The 26,664-nt window shown below is 43.4% G+C and overlaps 1 protein-coding gene across 8 annotated transcripts in view; it reads right to left on the bottom strand.

The window, feature by feature from the left end:
• The window catches only part of LOC139267320 (E3 ubiquitin-protein ligase RNF19A), a 121,564-nt gene that overhangs the window by 37,841 nt on the left and 57,059 nt on the right, over window positions 1–26,664 (bottom strand). For 7 of the 8 annotated variants that reach the window (XM_070885440.1, XM_070885442.1, XM_070885441.1 and 4 more), the window contains exons 2-5: window positions 25,859–25,997; window positions 23,414–23,569; window positions 20,620–21,521; window positions 10,984–11,189 (exon numbers count right to left, since the gene is read on the bottom strand). In XM_070885440.1, coding sequence (XP_070741541.1) covers window positions 10,984–11,189; window positions 20,620–21,104 — 691 coding nt within the window. In that variant the 5' untranslated portion in view covers window positions 21,105–21,521; window positions 23,414–23,569; window positions 25,859–25,997. The remainder of the gene's footprint in view (window positions 1–10,983; window positions 11,190–20,619; window positions 21,522–23,413; window positions 23,570–25,858; window positions 25,998–26,664) is intronic. The other variant, XM_070885446.1, reaches the window with a different exon arrangement.

Below are 26,664 nucleotides of genomic sequence, written 5' to 3'. Positions count from 1 at the left end.
CCCACTAGTCACTGCCTGCCATTCTGAAAAGTCCCCATTTACTCCTACTCTTTGCTTCCTGTCTGACAACCGGTTCTCAATCCATGTCAGCACACTACCCCCAATCCCATGTGCTTTAACTTTGCACATTAATCTCTTGTGTGGGACCTTGTCGAAAGCCTTCTGAAAGTCCAAATATAGCACATCAACTGGTTCTCCCTTGTCCACTCTACTGGAAACATCCTCAAAAAATTCCATAAGATTTGTCAAGCATGATTTCCCTTTCACAAATCCATGCTGACTTGGACCCATCATGTCACCTCTTTCCAAATGCACTGCTATGACATCCTTAATAATTGATTCCATCATTTTACCCACTACCGATGTCAGGCTGACCGGTCTATAATTCCCTGTTTTCTCTCTCCCTCCTTTTAAAAAAAATGGAGTTACATTGGCTACCCTCCACTCGATAGGAACTGATCCAGAGTCAATGGAATGTTGGAAAATGACTGTCAATGCATCCGCTATTTCCAAGGCCACCTCCTTAAGTACTCTGGGATGCAGTCCATCAGGCCCTGGGGATTTATCGGCCTTCAATCCCATCAATTTCCCCAACACAATTTCCCGACTAATAAGGATTTCCCTCAGTTCCTCCTTAATAGACCCTCTGATCCCTTTTATATCCGGAAGGTTGTTTGTGTCCTCCTCAGTGAATACCGAACCAAAGTACTTGTTCAATTGGTCCGCCATTTCTTTGTTCTCCATTATGACTTCCCCTGATTCTGACTGCAGGGGACCTACGTTTGTCTTTACTAACCTTTTTCTCTTTACATATCTATAGAAACTTTTGCAATCCGTCTTAATGTTCCCTGCAAGCTTCTTCTCGTACTCCATTTTCCCTTCCCTAATCAAACCCTTTGTCCTCTGCTGCTGAGTTCTAAATGTCTCCCAGTCCCCAAGTTCGCTGCTATTTCTGGCCAGTTTGTATGCCACTTCCTTGGCTTTAATACTATCCCTGATTTCCCTTGATAGCCACGGTTGAGCCACCTTCCCTTTTTTATTTTTACGCCAGACAGGAATGTACAATTGTTGTAGTTCATCCATGCGGTCTCTAAATGTCTGCCATTGCCCATCCACAGTCAACCCCTTAAGTATGATTTGCCAATCTATCCTAGCCAAGACACGACAGAGGTTGGGGTGGTCTTGGACCTGGCCTGGAGACGCCGCAGGTTCCCACTCGTTCTGTAGTATAGTTCCACTCCAGCAGGGAGCTTGTTGAGGGAGGATGTCCTGGACAGAATCTATATGGCTAGAGTTAAGAAATAATAGAGGTGGCATGACACTACTAGGTGTATTCTATAAACCACCAAATAGTGGGGAAGATATGGAGGAACAAATTTGCAGAGAAATTACAAAGGTGCAAGGACTATAAGAGTAGTAATAATGGGGGATTTAAATTATCCTAATATAGACTGGGATCGTAATAGTGTAAAGGGCAGAGAAGGGAAAACATTTCTGAAATGTGTTCAGAACTTTCTTGATCAGTATATTTCTGGCCCGATGAGGGAAGAGGCATTGTTGGATCTGGTTCTGGGAAATGAGGTAGGTTAAGTGGAGCAATTGTCTTTAGGTGAACATTTAGAAAACAGTGATCATAGTAAAATAAGGTTTAGATTAGCTGTAATGTTTAACTGGGAGAAGGCCAATTTCAGAGGGATGAGAACATATCTGGCCCGGGTAAACTGGAATCAAAGATTGGCAGGCAAAACTGTAGTGAAACAATAGGCTGCCTTTAAAGAGGAAATAGTTCAGGTACAGTCGAAGTACATTCCCACAAGGGGCAAAGGTAGGGCAACTAAAGTCAGAGCTTCTTGGATGACGAAATAGATAGAGAATATGAAGAAGCAGAAAAAGAGCACGTATAACACGTCAGGTTGCAAATACATCTGAAAATCAGGCTACATATAGAAAGATCAGAGGAGAAGTGAAAAAAAAATAAGAGGGGCAAAGAGAGGGTATGAGAATAGAATGGCAGCCAACATAAAAGGTAATCCAAAAGTCTTCTATAAGCATATAAATAGTAAACGGGTTGTAAGAGGGGTGGGGCTGATTAAGGACCAAAAAGACCTATGCATGGAGACAGACGGTATGGCTGAGGTACTAAATGAGTACTTTGCATCTGCCTTAATAAAGGAAGAGGATGCTGCCGTAGACGTAGTGTACATGGATTTCCAAAAGGCATTCAACAAAGTGCCACATAATAGGCTTGCCAGCAAAATTGAAGCCCATAGAATAAAAGGCAGCCTGAATATCAAATTGGCTAAGTGACAGGAAATAGAGCAACGGTGAACGGTTGTTTTTCCAGACTGGAGGAAGGTATACAGTGGTGTTCCCCAGGGGTCGGTTCTAGGACCACTGCTTTTCTTGATATATATTAATGGCTTGGACGTGGGTGTACAGGGCACAATTTCAAAATTTGTAGATGACACAAAACTTGGAAGTATAGTGAACAGTGAGGAGGAGCGTGATAGACTTCAGGAAGACATAGACAGGCTGGTGAAATGGGCAGACACGTGACAGATGAAATTTAGCGCAGAAAAATGTGAAGTAATGCATTTTGGTGGAAAGAATGAGAGGACATATAAACTAAATTGTACAATCCTAAAAGGGGTGCACGGACAGAGAGACCTGGGGTACGTGTGCTTAACCTGTTGAAGGTGGCAGGGCAGGTTGAGAAAGCAGTTACAACAGCTTACGGGATCCAGGGCTTCATAAATAGAGGTATAGAGTACAAAAGTGTGGAAATGAAGAACCACCTGTATAAAACACTGGTTCGGCCTTAACTGCAGCATTATGTCCAATTCTGGGCACCACACTTTAGGAAGGATGTGAAGGCCTTAGAGAAAGTACAGAAAAGATTTACGAGAATGATTTCAATAATGAGGGACTTCAGTTACATTGATAGGGCTCAATTTTGGCCAGGAGTTGCTGTGTTTTGTTTTTGGAGTAGGCTGCTTTTTCTGGCATAACTTAAAAATCCCCAGTTTCCCTCATCAATTTGCACCAGCGTAACTCACTTAGTTAAGTTTTTTTTCTCAAAAGGGGCGTTACCAGCCACCTACGCCAGTTCTGGCCATTTAGGCAACTTTGACCAGCTAATAGTTAATTCATTTCTACTTAGGCCAGCATATGTGGCCACTTGAAAAAACTCTTGCGGGCAGGTAAGGAAATCAGTGCAGGCAAGTGCAGCAGATGCCCGGACAGCAGCACCAGGAAAGGTAAGAGAGAGGGGGAGAGAGAGATGGGGAGATAGAGATGGGAGAGGGAGAGAGAGATGGGGGAGGGGGGAAAACCTTTGACCGGAAGGGAGGAGACCACGCGGCCTGGGCTAGGGGCGGGGGAATGGATCGGGAGGCCATTCGGCCAGGGCTAGAGGTGGGCAGGAGAACTGACAAGAACTCACCGGCAGGCAGGAGAACTCACAGGTTACCATGGCAGCCTGATCTTTTTGGCACAGATCAAAGCTCCACCCCACCTTGGGTTTGGCCATGCCAAAATAAAGAGATCCTAAGGGGAAACTTACAACACTTTTTTTTGGGCGTTCTCTGGCCACAAAAAAAAAAAAAAAAATCGGGCGTAACTCTTCAAGTACTCCAAAAAAATGCTTTGGGGAAAATTGAGCCCAGAGACTGGAGAAGCTAGGGTTGTTCTCCTTGGAGCAGAGAAGATAGAGAAGAGATTTGATAGAGGTGTTCAAAATCATGAGGGGTCTTGACAGGGTAGAGAGAGAGAGAAACTGTTCCCATTGGCAGAGGGGTTGAGAACCAGAGGACACAGATTTAAGGTGAACCAAAGGCGACGCAAGAAAATACCTTTTTTTTTTTATACACAGCGAGCGATTAGGATCTGTAATTCACTGCCTGAAAGGGTGGTGAAGGCAGACTCAATTTTATCTTTCAAAAGGGAGTTGGATAAGTATCTGAAGGAAAATAAATTGCAGGGCTACGGGGAAAGGGCCGGAAGTCGGATTAGCTGAGAGCCAGCACAGGCTTTTTCTGGGCTGTAACCATTCTATGATTCCATGATAAAATACTAATAATTTATAACAGTCCCCAATTTTGGGTACTTTGCATCATTTTTATTTCAATTTTCTAAGTTATATATAATTGGTTTATGTTCCAATTTAAAAAAAAAGTTTAATTGACATATTTACTTCTGTACTTTTATATTGATTGAGTTTCAAAAGTAAAGCTCCTATTTAGTAGCTTTACATTTTCTGCTCATACACCATCCCTTAGTTTTCCCTTCCACAGACTTTCTTTCCTTGTAATATATCAGTCTGAACAAAAAAAAATTCTCTGTTATCTCGGTAATATTGCATCCCTAAGGACAACATTCATAAGAGTTTTTCTTGTTTGGTTGATCTAAATTTACCCAGATTGAGAGATTTCCCATAAATAATCTGTTGTGCCATGCATGTGGTACCGACAATACTGTATCAGAAAGAAAATAGACAAAGAACGGTGCAAGAATCCCATCCTGGCTGCATAGGAATTCCTCAGTTTACTTATTTTCTGAAATCTAATATCTTATTACAGATTCAGCAAGTAAAAATATACTTCTTCAACTTGCTTAACAAGAATAGCCAGTCTCCTCAGAAAAATACAAATACTGTAAGTAACTAGGCAGTGCAGCAAAAACCATTAATCCAACTGCCTATTAAAAAAACAGTCTAAAGCACCGATGAGATAAAGATCAGGTTACCATGAGTAAAGTGAACTTTTGAGTGTAGCTGTTTACCAAATTATCATTTTTGAAGCTTAATGCATTCCCTTTTCAATAAATTATAGCTGAAAATACCAACAGGTAGTGGAGAAGCTACTGACAAATATTTATCTGTTGTTTTTCTATTTAATAAGAGCATCAGTAACTGAGAAATATTTTTCTGTTTCATTCAATGGCACTCTGGATGAGGGGATCATGCTAACTACAGTTTGTTCCACTCACATTCTTGTCTGTTGCAAGATGGGAATCAAAAATCATGCTGCTGTATAATTGAGATTCTTCATCATCATCATCATCATAAGCAGTCCCTCGAAATCGAGGAAGACTTGCTTCCACTCAAAGTGAATTCTCAGGTACAGTCCAATGTGGGAATTACAGTGTCACAGGTGGGGCAGACAGTAGTTGAAGGAAAGGGTGGGTGGGGAATCTGGTTTGCCACACGCCCCTTCCACTGTCTGCGCTTGATCTCTGCATGCTATTGGCGATGAGACTTGAGGTGCTCAACACCTTCCCGGATGCTCTTCCTCCACTAAGGATGGTCTTCAGCCAGGGATTCCCAGATGTCGGTGGGGAAGTTGCACTTTGAGGGTGTCCTTGAAACATTTCCTCTGCTCACTTGGGGCTCGCCTGTCATGTAAGAGTTCCGAGTAGAGCGCTTGTTTGGGAATCTCATGTCGGGCATGCGGACGATGTGGCCCGCCCAACGGAGCCGTCAGTGCTTCGATGCTAGGGATGTTGGCCTGAGCGAGAACAGACGTTTGTGCGTCTATTCTCCCAGTGGATTTGCAGGATCTTGCAGAGGCAGCGCTGATGGTACTTCTCCAGCGTTTTGAGGTGTCTACTGTATGTGGTCCACGTCTCTGAACCATATAGGAGGGCGGGTATCACCCCTGTAGACCATGAGCTTGGTGCCAGATTTGAGGTCCTGTTCTTCAAACACCCTCTTCCTCAAGCTGCGCTGGCACACTGGAGGTGGTGTTGGACCTCATCATCGATGTCTGCCCTTGCTGATAGTAGGCTCCCGAAGTATGGGAAATGGTCCACATTGTCCAAGGTCGCGCCATGGATTTTGATGACCGGGGGGTGGGGGGGGGGGGGGGCGGGGGGGGGGGGGAGGGGAGGCGCGGAAAGAGTGCTGTATGGCCGGGGTCAGGTTGGTGGAGGATCTTTGTCTTATGGATGTTTAGTGTAAGGCCCATGCTTTCATACGCCTCGGTGAAGATGTTGACGATGGCTTGGAGTTTGGCCTCAATGTGCGTAGACACAAGCGTCATCCGCGGACTGTAGTTCGATGACAGAGGATGGGACGACCTTGGATCTAGACTGTCAACCGTGAGTGACTTTGGAGCGTCCTCCTCCGTTTCGGCTGTCCCAAAAGTGTGTCACCATCCTCCGCCCACTCCACGACGACATGCAAGCCGTGATCCTGACCAACAGATCCACCACAGACCCAATTCACGTCCGGACCGGGGTCAAACATGGCTGCATCATCGCGCCAACGCTCTTCTCGATCTTCCTTGCTACAATGCTACATCTCACTCTCAACAAGCTCCCCGGTGGAGTGGAATTAAACTATCGAACCAATGGGAACCTGTTCATAATTGAGAATGTAGATCTGATGAAACACTCAAGTTGATATCTCAAGTGGCTGTGAAATGTCTGATTTTGGGCTAGCTCAAGAGGTTTGGGCCACTCCCCAGAATTCCAGTAGCCAAATATTGAAAGACTTGGTTTAATTCCGGGCAAGTGGGAAAACGGGAGTTGGAGACAATATTCCCTGACAAAATTCAGAAATTTATATCTAAGCTCGTACAATCTGATACATTCTTGTATTCTATTCATTTCTCTTTTTTTGGTTTTTGTTCCAGTGCACAACATAACACATCTTTACAAGTACAGTAGAGACAAACATAAGAGCCAAATCACAATGGAATATCTGCACTGCGACAAGTTGCAATTAAAATTTGGCGGCCACCTGTCAAAATGAGGTGCTCGTGCAGTGCTAACAGACTCGTCCAAGTGAGGATTCATTCTGGGTCTGGCAACAAGGAGCAGTGTCTCAGTGAGAGCAACCAGCAGCAGTTAGAATTATATAGCACCTCAGTAAGATTAAAAAGATAAATCAGGGCTGCAAGACTTATACACAGTGGGTGGCATGAGATGGGGATCTCTGTGACTATTGGAATCGCATGTGCCTTAAACCAGCCTTGATCTGATCATGGTGCTGTGCCGACTAAATCTGCTTCCATTACTGCATATTTTCAATCCAAATCATCAATTAGATAATCTGTAATCTACAATCCATCTGGGTGCAAGGTTATTACTTTTTGGTTTAAAAGTCAACAGGAAAAAGAGAGGACGAAGGGATGGGGTGAGAAGGTGATATCGAGATCAACTTGAAAAGGACTCGGCCAAATCCTTTTCCAGTTCCTAACTTATATATGAAGAGCAGAAACAAATCAAACTTTCCTGTTTGGAGTAACAACTGATTTCATAAATGGAATTTAACCATGTGTGTTTGTCATTCTTAATAATTGTATCCAATTATTCTTATACTCTTACATAAGAACATAAGAATTAGGAACAGGAGTAGGCCATCTAGCCCCTCGAGCCTGCTCCGCCATTCAACAAGATCATGGTTATCTGGCCGTGGACTCAGCTCCACTTACCCGCCCGCTCCCCATAACCCTTAATTCCCTTATTGGTTAAAAATCTATCAATCTGTGACTTGAATACATTCAATGAGCTAGCCTCAACTGCTTCCTTGGGCAGAGAATTCCACAGATTCACAACCCTCTGGGAGAAGAAATTCCTTCTCAACTCGGTTTTAAATTGGCTCCCCAGTATTTTGAGGCTGTGCCCCCTAGTTCTAGTCTCCCCGACCAGTGGAAACAACCTCTCTGCCTCTATCTTGTCTATCCCTTTCATTATTTAAATGTTTCTATAAGATCACCCCTCATCCTTCTGAACTCCAACGAGTAACGACCCAGTCTGCTCAGTCTATCATTAGGTAACCCCCTCATCTCCAGAATCAGCCTAGTGAATCGTCTCTGTATCCCCTCCAAAGCTAGTATATCCTACCTTGCAATGCAAGGTAGAAACGCTGAATAAGAACATAAGAAATAGGAGCAAGATTAGGCTATTTGGTCCCTCGAGCCTGCTCTGCCATTCAATAAGATCATAGCTGATCTGATCCTGGCCTCAACTTCCACTTCCCTGCCCGCTCCCCATAACCCTCGACTCCCTTATCATTCAAAAATCTGTCTATCTCAACCTTAAATATATTCAAAGACCCAGCCTCCACAAGTCTCTGGGGTAGAGAATTCCATAGATTCACGACCTTCTGAGAAGAAATTCATCCTCATTTCTGTTTTAAATGGGCGAACGCTTATTCTGAAACTATGCCTCCTAGTTCTAGATTCCCCCATGAGGGGAAACATCCTCTCTGCATCGACCCTGTCAAGCCCCCTCAGTATCTTATGTTTCAATAAGATCATCTCTCATTCTTCTAAACTCCAATGAGCATAGGCCCAACCTGCTCAACCTTTCTTCATATGACAACCCCTTCATCTCAGAAATCATCCTCGTGAACCTTTTCTGAACTGCCTCCAATGCAAGTATATCCTTCCTTAAATAAGATGACCAAAACTGTCTGCAGTACTCCAGGTGTGGTCTTACCAATATCCTGTACAGTTGGAGCAGGACTTCCCTATTTTTATACTCCATCCCCCTGCAATAAAAGCCAACATTCCATTTGCCTTCCTGATTACTTGCTGTACCTGCATACTAACTTTTTGATTTCATGTACAAGAACCCCTAGAATGCTCTGCACTACAGCATTTTGTAATCGCTCCCCATTTAAATAATAATTTGCTTTTTTATTTTTCCTACCAAAGTGGATAACCTCACATTTTCCCACATTATACTCCATCTGCCAAACTTTGCATCATCCTCACAACTTGCTTTCCCACCTATCTTTGTATCAGCAGCAAATTTGGCTATGTTACACTCGGTTCCTTCATCCAAGTCATTAATATAAATTGTAAATAGTTGAGGCCCCAACACTGATCCCTGTGGCACCCCACTTGTTACAGTTTGCCAACCTGAAAATTACCCAATTATCCCAACTCTGTTTTCTGTTAGTTAGCCAATCCTCTATCCATGCTAACATATTACCCCCAACCCCATGAACTTTTATCTTGTGCAGTAACCTTTTGTGTGACACCTTATCGGAATGTCTTCTGGAAATCCAAATACATGACATCAACTGGTTCCCCTTTATCCACTCTGCTTGTTACATCCTCAAAGAACTCCAGCAAATTTGTCAAACATGATTTCCCTTTCATAAAACCATGCCGACTCTGCTTGAGAGCATTATGATTTTCTAAATGTCCTCCTGCTACTTCCTTAATGATGGACTCCAGCATTTTCCCAATGACAGATGTTAGGATAACTGGTCTATAGCTTCCTGCTTTCGATCTCCCTCCTTTCTTCAATATGGATGTTACATTTGCAGTTTTCCAGTCCACTGGAACCTCTCCAGAATGCAGGGAATTTTGGTAGATCGCAACCAATGCATTCACTATCTCTGCAGCCACCTTAGGATGCAGGCCATCAGGTCCAGGGGACTTGTCCACCTTTAGTGCCATTAGTTTACCTAGTACTTTATCTCATCCTTTATTAACAGAGCTACCCCACCTCCTTTTCCTTTCTGCCTATCCTTACGAAATGACAATATTGCGCAAAAAAATGTGACTAACAAAATCTCTGCTTTCCTTGTGGCACGTGACATTTGTAAAATGTGTCCGACTCAACGGTTCCTGATTGTATTCTTCAATTTCTGTTTCACAATGAACAGGGAATCTCTATACAGTGTATCAGTCTCAGAAAAGAAACAATGACTAGCCTGACTGCAATACAGTCTGATGACCTCTCCAATCACTCATATTTACTGGCTGCCTGCCCAGTGAAAATATTAACTGCTCTAGTCCCAGATTCTTTGACAGGCTTTTGGAAAGAAGTCACACAAACTATGAGTATGTGCGGCGGCAACCTATATGCCTCTAAACGAATACCTACACAAATCTATGAAAAGGCATATTTATCGTTCACTTCTACAATTTAGTTAAGACAAAAATTTGACTCTGAGCCACATAAGGAGAAATTAGGGCAGATGATCAAAAGCTTGGTCAAAGAGGTAGGCTTTAAGGAACATCTTAAAGGAGGCAAGAGAGGTAGAGAGGTGGAGCGGTTTAGAGGGGCAATTCGAGAGCTTGGGGCCCAGGCAGCTGAAGGCACAGCCACCAACGGTTCAGCAATTATAAACAGGGATGCTCAAGAGGGCAGAACTAGAGGAGCACAGATATCTTGGGGGGCTGGAGGAGATTGCAGAGATAGGGAGGGGCAAGGCCATGGAGGGATTTGAAAACAAGAATGAAAATTTTGAAATCGAGACATTGCTCAACTGGGAGCCAATGTAGGTCAGCGAGCATGGGGACTTGGTGCAAGTTAGGACATGGGCGGCCGAGTTTTGGATGACCTCAAGTTTACGCAGGGTAGAAAATGGGAAGCTAGCCAGGAATGCGTTGGAAAGTCAATATTTAATAATATTTAACCTTGCTGATGAACCACAGTAAAAAAAAAAGACTTGCATTTCCATAGCGCCTTTCTAGAACTAGGGGGCATAATCTTAGACTAAGGGGCCGCCCATTTAAAACTGAGATGAGGAGGAATTTCTTCTGAGAGGGTTGTAAATCTGTGGAATTCACTGCCTCAGAGAGCTGTGGAAGCTGGGTCATTGAATAAATTTAAGACAGAAATAGACAGTTTCTTAACCGATAAGGGAATAAGGGGTTATGGGAAGCAGGCAAGGAAGTGGACGCGAGTCCATGATCGGGTCAGCCATGATCGTATTAAATGGCGGAACAGGCTTGAAGGGCCGTATGGCCTGCTCCTATTTTTTATGTTCTTATGTTTCACAATCTCAGGATGTCCTATTGCGTTTTACAGCCAATGAAGTACTTTTGAACTGTAGTCACTGTTGCAATATAGGGACATGACTATAATGTAATAGCTAGTCCAATCACTTATATTCTATATGTGCACTGATGAACTTGTTTAGGACTCTTTGGGAGCAATGCATTTCAACACACTGCATCTTAAGCATTAAGGAAAATAACTTGCATGAAACTTTTGCATTCCAAGAAAATCAATATTTACCATTGTCTGATTCTTCACTGTGAATAAGAGAGGTAGAGTGTTTTTCTATTCCAGCCATAAACACATCTCTCTGCTTACGAGCCTCACTGCAGGTTTGGTCCGGGTGCCAAAGTTGTTTGCAGTGGTAACAGAATTCAGTGGCACAGCCTGAGCGGTCACACGTCAGCTTTGGGCAGGTTGCACAGCCACTGGCAATTACTCCATAACTGTAGAGAGACCGAGTGCACAAAAGATCAGTTGAAAATTGGAAGAGACTACAATCTTGTAGTAGTGATAACATGATATACGTTACTTATTGTCATTCATTATTTTAAGATCCCAAAATCACAAGCATCACACAAATGGGTAAACTGCAGCAGTTTTTTGACCAAGATGTAATTATGCACCAAAGAACCAGTCCAAATTATAATCTGTTTTACCCTGAAAAAGGTGTTCTGAAGCATTTTTGTTTTCTTTTAGGGAATCTAATTACATCATCAGAAGCAGGCATTGCTTGAATACCAAAGGTTGAAAGACACCTGAGTGGGAAGTTTCGACAAAATACAGTCAGATATTAATTGTCAATTAGACTATTTTTAAAATGCAATTGACACTACTGCAGTGGTCACGGTCAGATCCACTGAGGTTATTGTGTATGTCTCAATACATTGAATTGTCCTGAACAAAATGCAGAAACACACAGCGGCAGTATTTCCAACCTACCCACATTAGAAAATGACTCTCTGTACCTTTGCTTTCAATCAGGAAGTGAATTTCATTGGTAACCACCAATAAAATTGCAATGTTAAATATTCTATTGTTAACAATATCCAGGCAAAAACAAGTTTCCATGAAAAGTCATTTTATCAGAGTAGGAGAATGGAAAAATTGAAGTCAGTTCCAGCAATACCGTCCCACCTCCCCAATAATGACTCAAAGGCTTTTCCTAGAAAAAAGGAAAATTGGAGCATGTTAATCTATCATATTCACTTATCCGCTACCAGCCAAAGTAGCTGAAGAAAAGATCTGGAATAGACTCTGAATATCTGTACATGGCACTAAGGTCGTCACTTTTGCCATACTAAAAACCTAATGGGCAAGGCTGATTTTAAAAACATGAATCAGTGGTGTCCGATTTAAATTGATAGTTTTCCCAGATAGTCTACTGAAAAAGTGGGGATATTATATATTACAGCGAGTGCATGAATACCAGCTGATCCACCGTTATGTTGAGTGTGGCTGATATTAAAAGGCATCAAGCAGAGCGTGTAAAGTGCATTAATGTCACCTAGCCAAATTACATCGAGCACTTTGTCTTTTGAATCTGCGCCTTGCACCACTGTCCATGAACACCAAATTTTGGACCTGCATCAGGTGTTACATGTGTTCCCTGCAAGGATTACCTGGCTGGAAATAGAATAGTGCTACCTATTAACAGGGGTCGACAGGCAAGGTGTCCAACACAGACAAACAGGTAGAATGAAGGTCAATTTCAATCCACTTCATGCCACTCACAGGATGATGAGAAATGCTGTGTTGCCTCTAACTGTTGGACCATTAAACCACCACTTCAGGTGAAGCCAAAATCTCATGAGCTGGAATAAAAAAATCAATTTTTATGCTCAATTTCGACTAACATGGGTTCACATGTGGAATAAAAAATTATAGAAAAAGGGTTTACAAAGAAGTAAATCGATATTTTCTTCAAGTTTGAATCTTACAACGCAAATCCAACCTTGCCCTTTGATCCTTAGAAGACACAGATTAGTTGGTGGTGAGAGAAGCAATTCAAAATAAGCCTGCTCAACAAAGATATATTTACTTTGCTGAGCCAATAAGATATGTTAGCGGTCCACTGGATTAAATGCAAATACACTCTACATTAAGACTGGTATTTATTCACTGCAATTTCCTGAATTATTAGATTAATGACCCATCCAAAGTCAGCACATGAAGATTAAGTGTCCAGAGGCTCTGCTTTATGATTGTGCCCCTGACTATGGATAGTTACTACTCTAGCATGAAAATGTTTTAACTAAGGCACTGTTTTGATAGTAATGCTATGATTGACAAGGCCAGGTAGTGGAACATTTTGGAATGAGGCAATTGGCATTCTACCGGACCATGACTACGCTGTACTAAAATCATATGGGTTCAAAAAGCCAATCAAGAATTTGAAAACAAGTCATGGTTGGCATTACCTAGGTTCAAAATCTAATGGCCAAGAGAGTACCAATTGCTTTTATAAACTACTGGATTTTTGTTTGGTGCACTGCAATTAAAAGTATGCTTACCCTAAATAAAATATTTCCCTTTGGGAGCCGAGTAAGGGGTATCCCTCAGTGAATTTAGTTATTTAAAAAAAAAAATTGAAGTTCAGTAGCTACATCGGAAAGTGTCTTAACAAGGAACTTAGACAATGCAGATGGGTATATTAATTAATATACATACTGTAATTGAATGTAGTATAATAAATTAACTAGTAAAAAAATAGCTCGATTCCATGGAGTGCTAGTGAAGGTAAAATATGTAAAAGTAAATACATTGGCCTGGATTTTGCAGTGGATAATGATGGTGAACCGTCAGCTTTCGCCTCTCTGAAACTGACCGTAACTTCAGGATTTAGCGCATGCACATTCCTGAAGGTGTGACCAGTCATTCTCTGCTCCGACACTGGCTGTGCTGTGGTAAATGACAAATGTGCAAGGCATTCAAGGGACAGTATTTTGGCTCAATTCACAATTTGGCATTAAAGAGACGTTTGGCCTGAAACTAGAGGGCTAATTAAGAGACATAGGGTGGGAATTTCATTGAATTTTTCTTGGCGGTAAGCAGAGAGGAGTGCAGTTGGTGGGAGCGAAATGCAGGCTTTTAACTCGGGAATCGTCAGCTCCAGAGTTGTGCGTACGCGCATACTGCTGTGAAGCTCCGCCCTCCGAGGAACACTGACGAGAGGCCAGAGACTACCGGCCTGAGATTGCTGTGGGGGGTGGGGGAGAGAGAGAGAGAGAGAGAGAGAGAGAGAGAGAGAGAGAGAGAGAGAGAGAGAGAGAGAGAGAGAGATCGCTGTGGGGTGGGGGGGGCGGGGCGGGAAGAGACTACATTTTATTATAGTTAATTAATAAAGGAGTAAATAAAGCTTTATTAGGACCTTTATATTATTGCCTTATTACCATCCATTTAAAAATACATTAACTATGGAGAACTATAAAGATCATACAAACTGGTCAGCTGTGTACATACCGCCCACTTAGGATCGACTTAAAAGCACCTTCTCCAGGACGGTATGCAGCTCCGGTGGTATGTCGGTGGTAAGTCACAAATTTAGCACTTTTGGGCGGTATGTAAGTGTTTTGACGAAAATTGCATTTTTTGGGTGGTACTACGACGGTACCTCCACCAATTTTGGGCCCATATTCTTTAGTACTTGTGTGTAGTGCAGTAGTTGATGTGCGTAAGTATGGCAACGAGATGCAGGCATTCCTGATCCACGGAGTATCCAGGAGGAATATACATGTACAAAGTGTCAGAAGGCTACATAATCCAAGCAGAGGACGACAAAGTGGAGCATCAGCTGAATACACTCTGCAACATACAAGGGAAGAAATATTCCAGGTATACTCGTTGATCACCCGTATGACCTAAATAGAGAAGCAGAAGTATGGGAGACTGTCCACAAAGAAATCGGGGATAGACAGGAGAGCTAGCACAAGGGACCAGAGTTTTGATTTGTCCAACAGGTAGATTGCGCTTGATATTCACGAAGTGAAGAATAAAGACAACACACCAAAGAGCAATCACAAGCAACACTACAGAGCAAACTGAAAAATAAGCAAGTGGCTGCTATGGAGCACACCACTGTTATGGGGAACGATTGCCTCTTTTGCAGCTGGAACCAGAGTCCCAAATAGCATGTTACCTCTCAGGTACATAAATGGAGTGGGTAGAAAAGCATTTCAAAGAGAAAGAAAGCATTCAGCCAGAGCTTGTATTTCACAACAAAAGAGTACAAGAGGTCTGCACAGGGAATTTGAGAAAAAATATTGGAAAGGAAATCTGCAGTTCAGAAAGGTATGCAGAAATCTTCTTACTTCTGAAGCGGTCCCTCGCATCGAGGATGGCTTGCTTTCACACTAAAAAAGGGATGAGTTCACAGGTGTTTTGATGAAGGAACTGATATTCCAGGTCGCGAACTACATATTGAAGAGTGGAAGATGCCTGTGCGTGGATTTTTTAAATGTGGGGTGGCCGTTGTACACCAGCCACTACACGGGCTTGACAGAGCTAGGTCTTGGTTCAGTGGCCAGGATTAACCAAGACGACTGGAGACCTGCTCTGCAGAAATAATAGGGTAGCAACAGTGGGGGACTTTAATAATCTGAAAGGGTTTTAAATATTAAGGGATTCATAAAATGCACCAAAGACTGCTCTGTAACTCCATGCTTAATAAAACCTACAAGGAAAAATGCAACAAACTGTATTTGGTTCTAGGTAATGAATTGGAGCAGGTAAGCAACATAAAGTAGGAGAAAAATTAGGAATGAGATTGAACACTAAAATAGAGAAAAGAGTGTCAAAAACCAAGTTTTATTAAAGAGGAAGCTACAGAGGCACGAGAGAGGACTTTGCCTGGATAAATTGGAGGAAAGAGCTAATTGACACAAGAACATAAGAAATAGGAGCAGGAGTAGGCCATTTGGCCCCTCAAGTCTGCTCCGCCATTCAAGAAGATCATGGCTGATCTGATCCTGGCCTCAACTCCTCTTCCCCACTTGCTTCCCATAACCCTCGACCCCCTTATCATTCAAAAATCTGTCTATCTCCACCTTAAATATATTCAATGACCCAGCCTCCACAGCTCTTTGAGGTAGAAAATTCCAAAGATTCACGACCCTCAGAAGAAATTGTTCATTTTTAAATGGGCGACCCCTTATTCTGAAGCTATTCCCCATAGTTCTAGATTCCCCCACTAGGAGAAACAGCCTCTCTGCATCTACCCCGTCAGAATCTTATACGTCTCAATCAGATCATCTCCAAGTCTTCTAAACTCCAATGATTATAGGCCCAATCTTTCTTCATTTGACAACCCCTTCATCTCAGGAATCAAGTGTCGGAAAGTGTGAGGTCATGCACTTTGGCAGAAAAAATTCAAAGAGCAAGTTATTATTTAAATGGAGAAAGATTGCAAACTGCCGCTGTACAGCGGGACCTGGGGGTACTTGTGCATGAAACACAAAAGGATAGTCTGCAGGTACAGCAAGTGATCAGGAAGGCCAATGGAATCTTGGCCTTTATTTCAAAGGGGATGGAGTATAAAAGCAGGGAAGTCTTGCTACAGCTATATAAGGTATTGGCGAGGCCACACCCAAGAAGCTTATATAAGGCTCTGTATATGCAGTTAAAACTATATACATTCAATTTAAGTGTACACAAAAACAGCTTAATCAAGCTGGAGTAAACAGCTGGAATACTGCATGCAGTTTTGGTTTCCATATTTACGAAAGGATATACTTGCTTTGGAGGCAGTTCAGAAAAGGTTCACTAGGTTGATTCCGGGGATGATGGGGTTGACTTATGAGGAAAGGTCGAGTAGGTTGGGCCTCTACTCATATCGCCAAGTTTGCAGATGACACTAAGCTGGGTGGCAGTGTGAGCTGTGAGGAGGATGCTAAGAGGCTGCAGGGTGACTTGGACAGGTTAGCTGAGTGGGCAAATGCATGGCAGATGCAGTAGAATGTGGATAAGTGCGAGGTTATCCACTTTGGTGGAAAAAACAGCAAGGCAGATTATTATCTGAATGGTGACAGATTAGAAAAAGGGGAGGTGCAACGAGACCTGGGTGTCATGGTACATCAGTCATTGAAAGTAGGCGTTGTAGATACAGCAGACAGTAAAGAAAGCAAATGGCATGTTGGCCTTCATTGCGAGAGGATTTGAGTGTAGCAGCAGGGAGGTCTTACTGCAATTGTACAGGGCCTTGGTGTGGTCACACCTTGAGTATTGTGTGCAGTTTTGGTTTCCTAATCTGAGGAAGGACATTCTTGCTATTGAGAGAGTTCACCAGATTCCCGGGATGGCAGGACTGACATATGAAGAAAGACTGGATCGACTAGGCTTATATTCAATGGAATTTAGAAGAATGAGGGGGGATCTCATAGAAACATATAAAATTCTGACGGGATTGGACAGGGTGGATGCAGGAAGAATGTTCCCGATGTTGGGGAAGTCCAGAACCAGGGGTCACAATCGAAGGATAAGGGGTAAGCCATTCAGGACCGAGATGAGGAAAAACTTCTTCACCCAGAGTGGTGAACCTGTGGAATTCTCTACCACACAAAGTTGTTGAGTCCAGTTTGTTGGATATATTCAAAAGGGAGTTAGATGTGGCCCTTATGGCTAAAGGGATCAGGGGGTATGGAGAGAGGCAGGAGTGGGGTACTGAAGTTGCATGATCAGCCATGATCATATTGAATGGTAGTGCAGGCTCGAAAGGCCAAATGGCCTGCTCCTACACCTATTTTCTATGTTTCTACACTTCGATGTCCTCCTGATGAACCACGTGCAACTCCCAAGGCCATAAAGAGAAGATTTTATTACATTCACAGTATGGTATAAGTGTTTTGGTGGTTGTGTGTGTGCGCCACAAGAGCAGATGGACCCTCTGGTAACCATTCCCATTTTCATCTTTGTAGGCAAAGAGGTCACACAATAGGCGGGAGGTGCGGCACAGAGGCGGTGGTCCAGCTCGAGGAATGAGTGACCATAACATGGTTTAATTTCAAATTCAGTTGGAGGGTGAGAAAATTGGTTCTCAAACCAGTGTCCTAAGCTTATATAAAGGAGACTACCAAGGTATGAGAGCAGAGTTCGCTAAAGTGGACTGAGAAAATAGATTAAAGTATGGGATGGTTGATGAGCAGTGGCAGACATTTAAGGAGATTTTTCATAACTCACAACAAAAATATATTCCAATGAGAAGGAAAGACTGTAAGAGAAGGGATAACTATCCGTGGTTAACTAAGGAAATAAGGGATGGTATCAAATTGAAAACAAGGGCAGACAATGTGGCCAAGATGAGTGGGAGGCCAGAGGATTGGGAAACTTTAAAAAGCCAGCAAAGAACGACTAAACAAATGAAAGAGAGGGAAGATAGATTATGAAAGTAAACTAGCACAAAATATAAAAAAAACAGATAGTAAGCGTTTCTACAGGTACATAAAAAGGAAAAAAAGAGAGTGTTTAAAGTAAATGTTGGTCCCCTCGAGGAAGAGACTGGGGAATTAATAATGGGGAACAGGGAAATGGCAGAGACGTTGAACAAATATTTTGTATCGGTCTTCATGGTAGAAGACACCAAAAATATCCCAATAGTAAATAATCAAGGGACTATGGGAAGGAGGAACGTAATACAGGTGCAGCGTCCTGAATCCGGAACTCTCGGGACCAAGGCCATTCCGGATTCGGGACGCTGCATCTGTATTATTTGGGTATTTCCGGATTTCGGAACGTCAGAAGGCGGGGGGGGGGGGGAAGGGGTGCTCGCCGAAGAGCGATGAGGTCGTCGGGCGATGAGGTCGTCGGGCAGGGCCCCGACGCCATGGACGTGTTCGGGCGGACCCAGACGCCGTGGACGTGTTCGGCCGGCGGCGTGGTGAGGCCAGAGGTCGGACGGCGGCGGCGTGGTGAGGCCCGAGGTCGGGCGGCGGCGGCGTGGTGAGGCCCGAGGTTGGGCGGCGGCGGCGTGGTGAGGCCCGAGGTCGGGCGGCGGCGGCGTGGTGAGGCCAGAGGTCGGGCGGCGGCGGCGTGGTGAGGCCAGAGGTCGGGCGGCGGCGGCGGCGTGGTGAGGCCAGAGGTCGGGCGGCGGCGAGGGGTGGTGTGGCGAGGCCCAAGGTCGGCAGCGTCCCGAGTCCGGAACATTTTACGAATTCTGGACGACCTTGCCACTCCGGATTTTGGATGCTGCACCTGTACAATCATTAATGAAGTAGTACTCGGTAAAATAATGGGACTAAAGGCGGACAAGTCCCCTAGACCTGATGGCTTACATCCTAGGTCCTTAAAAGAATTGGCTGCAGAGATACCAGATGCATTGGTTGTAATCTACTAAAATTCCCTGGATTCTGGGGTGGTCCCAGCAGATTGGAAAACTGCAAATGTAATGCCCCTATTTAAAAAAGGAGGCAGACAAAAAGCAGGAAATTATAGACCAGTTAGCCTAAAATCTGTCGTTGGGAAAATGCTGGAGTCCATTATTAGGGAAGCAGTAGCGAGACATTTGGAAAAGCAGAATTCAATCAAGCAGAATCAATATGGTTTCATGTTTGACAAATTTACTGGAGTTCTTTGAGGATGTAAAAAGCAGGGTGGATAAGGAGGAACCAGTGAATGTGGTGTATTTGGATTTCCAGAAGGCATTCAATAAGGAACCATATAAAAGGTCATTGCACAAGATGAATGTTCACAGGGTTGGGATAATATATTAGTTCGCCAATCCTCTATCCATGCTAACAGAAAACAGAGAGTCGGGATAAATGGGTCATTTTCCAGTTGGCAAACAGTGAAGTGCCGCAGGGATCGGTGCTGGGTCCTCAACTATTTACAATCTATATTAATGACTTGGATGAAGGGACCAAGTGTAATGTAGCCAAGTTTGCTGATGATACAAAGATGGGTGGGAAAGCAAATTGTGAGGAGGACACAAAAAAATCTGCAAAGGGATATAGACAGGCTAAGTGAGTGGGCAAAAATTTGGCAGATGGAGTACAATGTGGGAAAATGTGAGGTTATCAACTTTGGCAAAAAAAATAGTAAAGCAAAATAATTTAAATGGAGAAAAATTACAAAGTGCTGCAGTACAGAGGGATCTGGGGGTCCTTATGCATGAAATACAAAAGGTTAGTATGCAGGTGCAGCAAATAATCAGGAAGGCAAATGGAATGTTGGCCTTTATTGCAAGGGGAATGGAGTATAAAAGTGGGGAAGTCCTGCTCCAACTGTACAGGGTATTGGTGAGGCCACACCTAGAGTACTGCATGCAGTTTTGGTCTCCGTATTTAAGAAAGCATATACTTGCATTGGAGGCTGTTCAGAGAAGGTTCACTAGGTTGATTCGGGAGATGAGGGGGTTGACTTATGAAGATAGGTTGAGTAGGTTGGGCCTATACACATTGGAGTTCAGAAGAATGAGGTGATCTTATCGAAACATATAAGATAATGAGGGGGCCCGACAAGGTGGATGCAGAGAGGATATTTCCACTCATGAGGAAAACTAAAACTAGGGACATATTCTCAGAATAAGGGGCCCCATTTAAAACTGAGATGAGGAGGAATTTCTTCTCTGAGGGTTGTAAATCTATGGAATTCCCTGCCCCAGAGAGCTGTGGAGGCTGGGTCACTGAATATATTTAAGGCAGAAATAGACAGATTTTTGAGCGATAAGGGAATAAAGGGTTATGGGGAGCGGGCAGGGAAGTGGAGCTGAGTCCATGATCAGATCAGCCATGATATTAAATGGCGGAGCAGGCTCGAGGGGCCAGGTGGCCTACTCCTGCTCCTATTTCTTATGTTCTTATGTTCACACCCTGCCACTCACTAAGGAGGAGGAACAAAACAGACAGAGTTAAAACAAATCACACTTATTATTTATGCAGTACATACCTACAATCAGGTGCAGGGCACCATCGAGCATCTGGATCAGATGCAAGGTATCTTCGCAGCATGAACTCTTCATACTTTTCCATCAAAGTGCCATTGTTGAGAATCATACGGATGTCTGATGGATGAAATAACTCTGAACATTCTGGACAGGCGACATTGACCCTGCTTTCTGTAATTTCAATTTTCAAATATTGCTGTAAGCATTCCAGACATGAACGATGGTGACAAGAAATGATCTCTGGGAACTGGGATCGAGGCTGGCTAAGAAGGCAGAGTGGGCACTCCAGAGTGCCTAATAACTGTTCATTACTGGACGATTGTGTTGTCCTGTTGGTGGAGGACATCTTTTTCTCATCCTCACTTTCTGTTTTTGTGTGTACTCCCTCAACTGTGACTGTGGACATCTCCAGCTTTGATTTTGATTTGGGTTTCCTGCTGAAGAGGCTGAAGAATTGGAGCTGTCGATGTTTATTTGGTCTCTTCATGATCGTGAATATACTCTAAAGTTACAAAAATGATCAAGGTTACTCCTCTTAATTGCTTTCAAAAGTGGTCGACCACAGTCTACCAATTTAGGAATCAAATAGCAATCAATCATTGAAAGACAAAATCCTTACAAGGGCAAACTGTAAAAGAAAATATGGCAAGTGTTTTTTTTTCCCCCTTCAGGAAATCCAAGTTGTTCTTAAGTATAATTAGCCATACTGAAATAACCAAACTTTTTTTCAACTGAGCTTACATGAGCATTCATCAACACTGATTTTTAAATGGCTCAGCATAGAATGGATACGTATAGCAAGTCCAGATACTAAGTAATCCCAAAAACGAACAGCAGTATTCGTTGGATTTTAAATGATGTCAACATGCGATATTCATCGTTTTGTCCATTTTCGTCATGAAACCTGGAAAAAGTTGAAAGCAAGAGAGGAGCAATCAGTCACACTGGAATTCCTGTATCACAAAAAGCTCAATCTATTTTAGACAGTTACAGGACAATGCAAGACTTTATTAAAGGTTAATGATATCTAGATTTTTTGGTAGAATGTGAAGTTGCACCACAGTAACAAATCCCATCATGTCTGTTCATGAAGTCATCAGAATGGAACTGCATTACAGCACATTGGGAGTGTGCTACGCATAATGGGGCCAAGTTTCGGCCTGAGTTGCTCCTGTTTTTTTGGAGCAATTGGTTTAGAATGGAGTATCTTAGAAATTGCAATTCTTGGCATTTAGTTTGCTCCAGTTCGAGTCAGTTAGAAGAGTTTCAGTTTGGAACAGATTTTTTTTTCCCAAAAGGGGGCGTGTCCGGCCACTTACGCTCATTTTAAAAGTTTAGGCAGTGAAAACATACACCAAACTAACTTAGAATGGAGTAAGTGTAGATTTTTGTACGCTCAGAAAAACCTTGTCTACACTTAGAAAATCAGGCGTAGGTTACAAATCAGGCGTAGGGAATGGCTGGGGTGGGGGGGGGGGGGGGGTTTAAAAGGGAAGTTTACAAATATTAAACACTTCAGTTTTACAAATAAAGAGCCCATCATCAATAATAAATGACAAATACATCAATAAATCAACCAATAAATCAATCCCCCAAAAAAATAAATAAAAAATAAAAAATGTTTTTAAAAAATCAATAAAACATCTTCTACTTACCGACTGCAGCACCGGGAGTCCTCCAACAGCGTGCTGGGACGGCCCCCCCCACCAGTGTGTCTCTCACTCTCTGTCTGTGTTTCTGACAGCGAGGGAGGGAGAGAAGCGAGGGATGGAGGGAGGGAGGGAAGTGAGAGAAGTGAGAGAAGTGAGGGGAGGGAGGGAGAGAGAGAGAGAGAGAGAGAGAGAGAGAGAGAGAGAGAGAGAGAGAGAGAGAGAGAGAGAGAGAGAGAGAGAGAGAGAGAGAGAGAGAGAGAGAGGAGGGAGGGAGGGAGAGAGCGCGAGGGAGGGAGGGAGAGAGGGAGAGAGGAAGAGAGGGAGAGAGGGAGGGAGAGGGAGAGAAGGGAGGGAGAGAGAAGGGAGAGGAGGGGGGAGGGAGGGGAGGGTGAGGGGAAGAAGGGAGGGGAAGAAGGAAGGGAAGGGGGGGTAGCGGAGGTCGGGTTGGGGGGGGGGGGGCGGGGAGCGCAGGTTGGGTCGGGTCGGGGGGAGGTCGCGTCAGTTCCTGTCCAGGGGGGGGGCGGGGGTCGGGTCCAGTCCGGTCCGGTGGTGGGGTGGGGGGAGCGGGAGTCGAGTCCGGTTGGGAGGAAGCAGGAGCTGGGCGTGGGAGGCAGCCTGATCCACGCAGCCCCAGTGAGGGCATTCGACCAGGGCTAGGGGCTGCGTGCTTCGGGCCCCTCCCAGAGAGTTTTGGGTGCCTGCAGCTACTGCACATGCGCGCCCACTATAGCGCGCATGTGCAGAGGTCCCAGCACTATTTTCAGCGCAGGAACCTGGCTCCACCCCCCACAGCTCGTGCTGTGCCGTGCCCAGCTCCAGAGGACCTGCAGGGAGCCGGAGAATCGGCAAGATTTTTTTTTAGGCGCACTTTGTGGCGCGAAAAGCAGGGCGTCCAGGTCGGGGCTGCGCCGTTCTAGGCGCGGCCCGAAACTTGGGCCCGTAGTCTTCTCAAAATGCCTCTATTTACTATGTTAAAAGCATAAAATAAAGTAATATTTTCCTAATTTGAAGGAATGAAATAAGGTTAAACTTGATTTCAGGACTCAAATATAAATAGCTTTAGAGATGCATGTTGATAACGATGATTATATTCCTAAATAATATACAAAACATTTATCCAACTAGTAATGTTATAGTAGCTCACCGAAAACATCATAAAACTCATATGAAAGTGTAAAACACTCAGGAATAGCTTCTTCTACTGGAGCATGTTTTCTAGTTGAACCTAAGCACATCTTCAAATGATGATCACAGGCTAGAGACCAAGGAGTGTTAGTTTGCAGCACTTGAGGCATCAACTCTGTATAAAATGGAATTGGCAATAAATCCCTACTTGAAAATCAGTCCCACCACTATAATCAGCAAAACCCGACATTAAACAATGACAACAAAGTTATTAGTTTCCTTACCTATTCATTCATGTCAACTATGATTGTTACTGTGCTCACACTGATGTTGAGGTTACAGCTGTTGATTAGTGAGAAAATTTGAGTGTGGAAATCCTAGTTTCTACACACACCTGCTTTTACCATGGCTACACTATATGTCTGCCCCAGTTACAGAAGAACATAAGAAATAGGAGCAGGAGTAGGCCAATTGGCCCCTCGAGCCTGCTCCACCATTCAATATCATGGCTGATCTGATCTTGGGCTCAGCTCCACTTCCCTGCTCTCTCCCACAAAAACCTTCACTCCCTAAAACTCTTCACTTCCATAATCACTCAAAAATCTGTCTATCTCCACCTTAAATGTATTCAATGACCCAACCTCCACAGCTCTCTGGGGCAGAGAATTCTAGATTCACAACCCTCCGAGTGAAGAAATTCCTCCTCATCTCAGTGTTAAATGCGCAACCCCTTATTCTAAAACTTGGTCCCCCCCCAGTTCTAGATTCCCCCATGAATGGAAACATCCTCTCTGCATCTATCTTGTCGAGCCGCCTCTATCGTATATGTCTCAATAAGATCCCCTCTCATTCTTCCTCCAATTAGGCTAACATCTATCATTCGGAAAATGCTGGAGTCCATTATTAAGGAAGCAGTAGCAGAACATTTGGAAAAGCATAATTTATCAGTCAACATGGTTTTATGAAAGGGATATCATGTTTGACAAATTTGCTGGAGTTCTTTAAAGATGTAACAAGCAGGTTGATAAGAGGGAACTAGTGGATGTGGTGTATTTGGATTTCCAGAAGGCAGTCGATAAGGTGCCACATAAAAGGTTACTGCACAAGATGAAAGTTCACGGGGTTGGGGGTAAATATTAGCATGCATAGAGGATTGGCTAACTAACAGAACAGAGAGTCGGGATAAATGGATCATTTTCCGGTGGGCAAACAGGAACGAGTGGGGTGCCACAGGGATCGGTGCTGGGGCCTCAACTACTTACAATCTATATGAATGACTTGGATGAAGGAACCGAGTGTAATGTAGCCAAGTTTGCTGATGATACAAAGGTGGGTGCTAAAGCAAATTGTGAGGAGGACACAAAAAATCTGCAAAGGGATATAGACAGGGTAAGTGAGTGGGCAAACATTTGGCAGATGGAGTATAATGTGGGAAAGTGTGAGGTTATCCACTTTGGCAGAAAAAATAAAAAAGCAAATCATTTAAATGGAGAAAAATCACAAAATGCTGCAGTATGAAGGGACCTGGGGGTCCTTGTGCATGAAACACAAAGAGTGTATGCAGGTACAGCAAGTAATCAGGAAGGCAAATGGAATGTCAGCCTTTATTGCAAGGAGGATAAAGTATAAAAGCAGAGAAGTCCTGCTACAACTGTACAGGGTATTGGCGAGGCCACACCTAGAGTACTGCGTACAGCTTTGGTCTCCTTATTTAAGATGGATATACTTGCATTGGAGGCAGTTCAGAGAAGGTTCACTCAGTTGATCCGAGAGATGAAGGGGTTGACTTATGAAGAAAGGTTGAGCAGGTTGGGACTGCACTCACTGAAGTTCAGAAGAATGAGAAGTAATCTTATTGAGACATACAAGATAATGAGGAGGTTCGACAAGGCAGTTGCAGAGATGTTTCCACTCATGGGGGAATCTAGAACTAGGGGACATAGTTTCAGAATAAGGGGTCGCCCATTTAAAACTGAAATGAGGAGGAATTTCTTCTCTCAGAAGGTTGTAAATCTATGGAATTCTCTGTCCCAGAGAGCTGTGGAGGCTGCGACATGAGATATATTTAAGGCGGAGATGGACAGATTTTTGAGCGATAAGGGAGTAAACGGTAATGGGGAGCGGGCAGGGAAGTGGAGCTGAGCCCATGATCAGATCAGCCATGATCTTATTGAATGGCGGAGCAAACATGAGGGGCCAAATGGCCAACTGCTGCCCTTATTTCTTATGTTCTTTTGTTATCCTATCACCAGCTGTAACATATAACTAGTTGATTGGAGTGTTGAGTAGAAATTATTTTCACACCAAAAAGGCAGCTTTTAGAAAATTAATAAGTATAGCTACCCCAAGAGCAAGATGCTCCTCTAAAATCAGAGTTAAGTTACAATTTCTTAAAGGTAGGCCCAAGATGAAAACTCCCCAGTAATTCCTTACATCTACATAATTTATAGAACAATATACATACCTTCAGACATGGTCTGGTGATACCTTCTTGCTCCGCCAACAATCCTACAACCCCATTTAATTCATAGCCCTCGTTTTTCCTAGGGACTTTCTAGCAACACAAGTGCTTTTCCATTTTGCGGTCAGGTACTTCTTGATTTCTGGAGAGAGAGGAGGACAGCTCATCAGAGAAAAAAGCCCAAACATTTGCTCATCTTCAGCTCCAGATGACTGCAATCACAACAATTTATACCCTATGTTACAGTTGTTAGCAACTATTAACATCGAAGCGAGCACAAAACTTTTTTTTCTTCACAAAGATAACTTGATATTTTCTGACATATTGACTTTCATAGATTATAAAATGTCTATTGACCCAAAGCAAAAAAAGATCACAATTGCCCACAATTTATTGTTAGGATGCAGCTGACTTTTAAAGTAATGTCCACATATGTTAATGACTTTTTGTGATGAAGTGATTACATCAATCCAAGAACATAATGTTCAGTGTACCTGATAGGGATGGGTAGTGGTGAAGAACTACAATAATGGAATTATACTTCAGAGTACACCCATTTACAAAAAACTATAAAACCTGGAGCATTACAAGACCACGATCCCCCTCCCACACTTGAACATTGATTGTTTTAATGCTCAAAAATCGTGTGTGTGTGTGGATAAGAATTGTAATGTATGTATGCTTGGATTTACCTGCCACCAGGGGGGAGCGACTGTCGGAGGTCATTGGGCCACAGACACACACGTGCAGCCCTTGTATATAAAGAAAGCCTCCATGTTTAATCCTCACTTTGAGAGCTAATAAAGTAG

This window comes from Pristiophorus japonicus, chromosome 7 (genome assembly GCF_044704955.1).
Source record: "Pristiophorus japonicus isolate sPriJap1 chromosome 7, sPriJap1.hap1, whole genome shotgun sequence".
Classification (NCBI taxonomy): domain Eukaryota; kingdom Metazoa; phylum Chordata; class Chondrichthyes; family Pristiophoridae; genus Pristiophorus; species Pristiophorus japonicus.
This window is presented reverse-complemented; position numbering and strand designations above follow the sequence as displayed.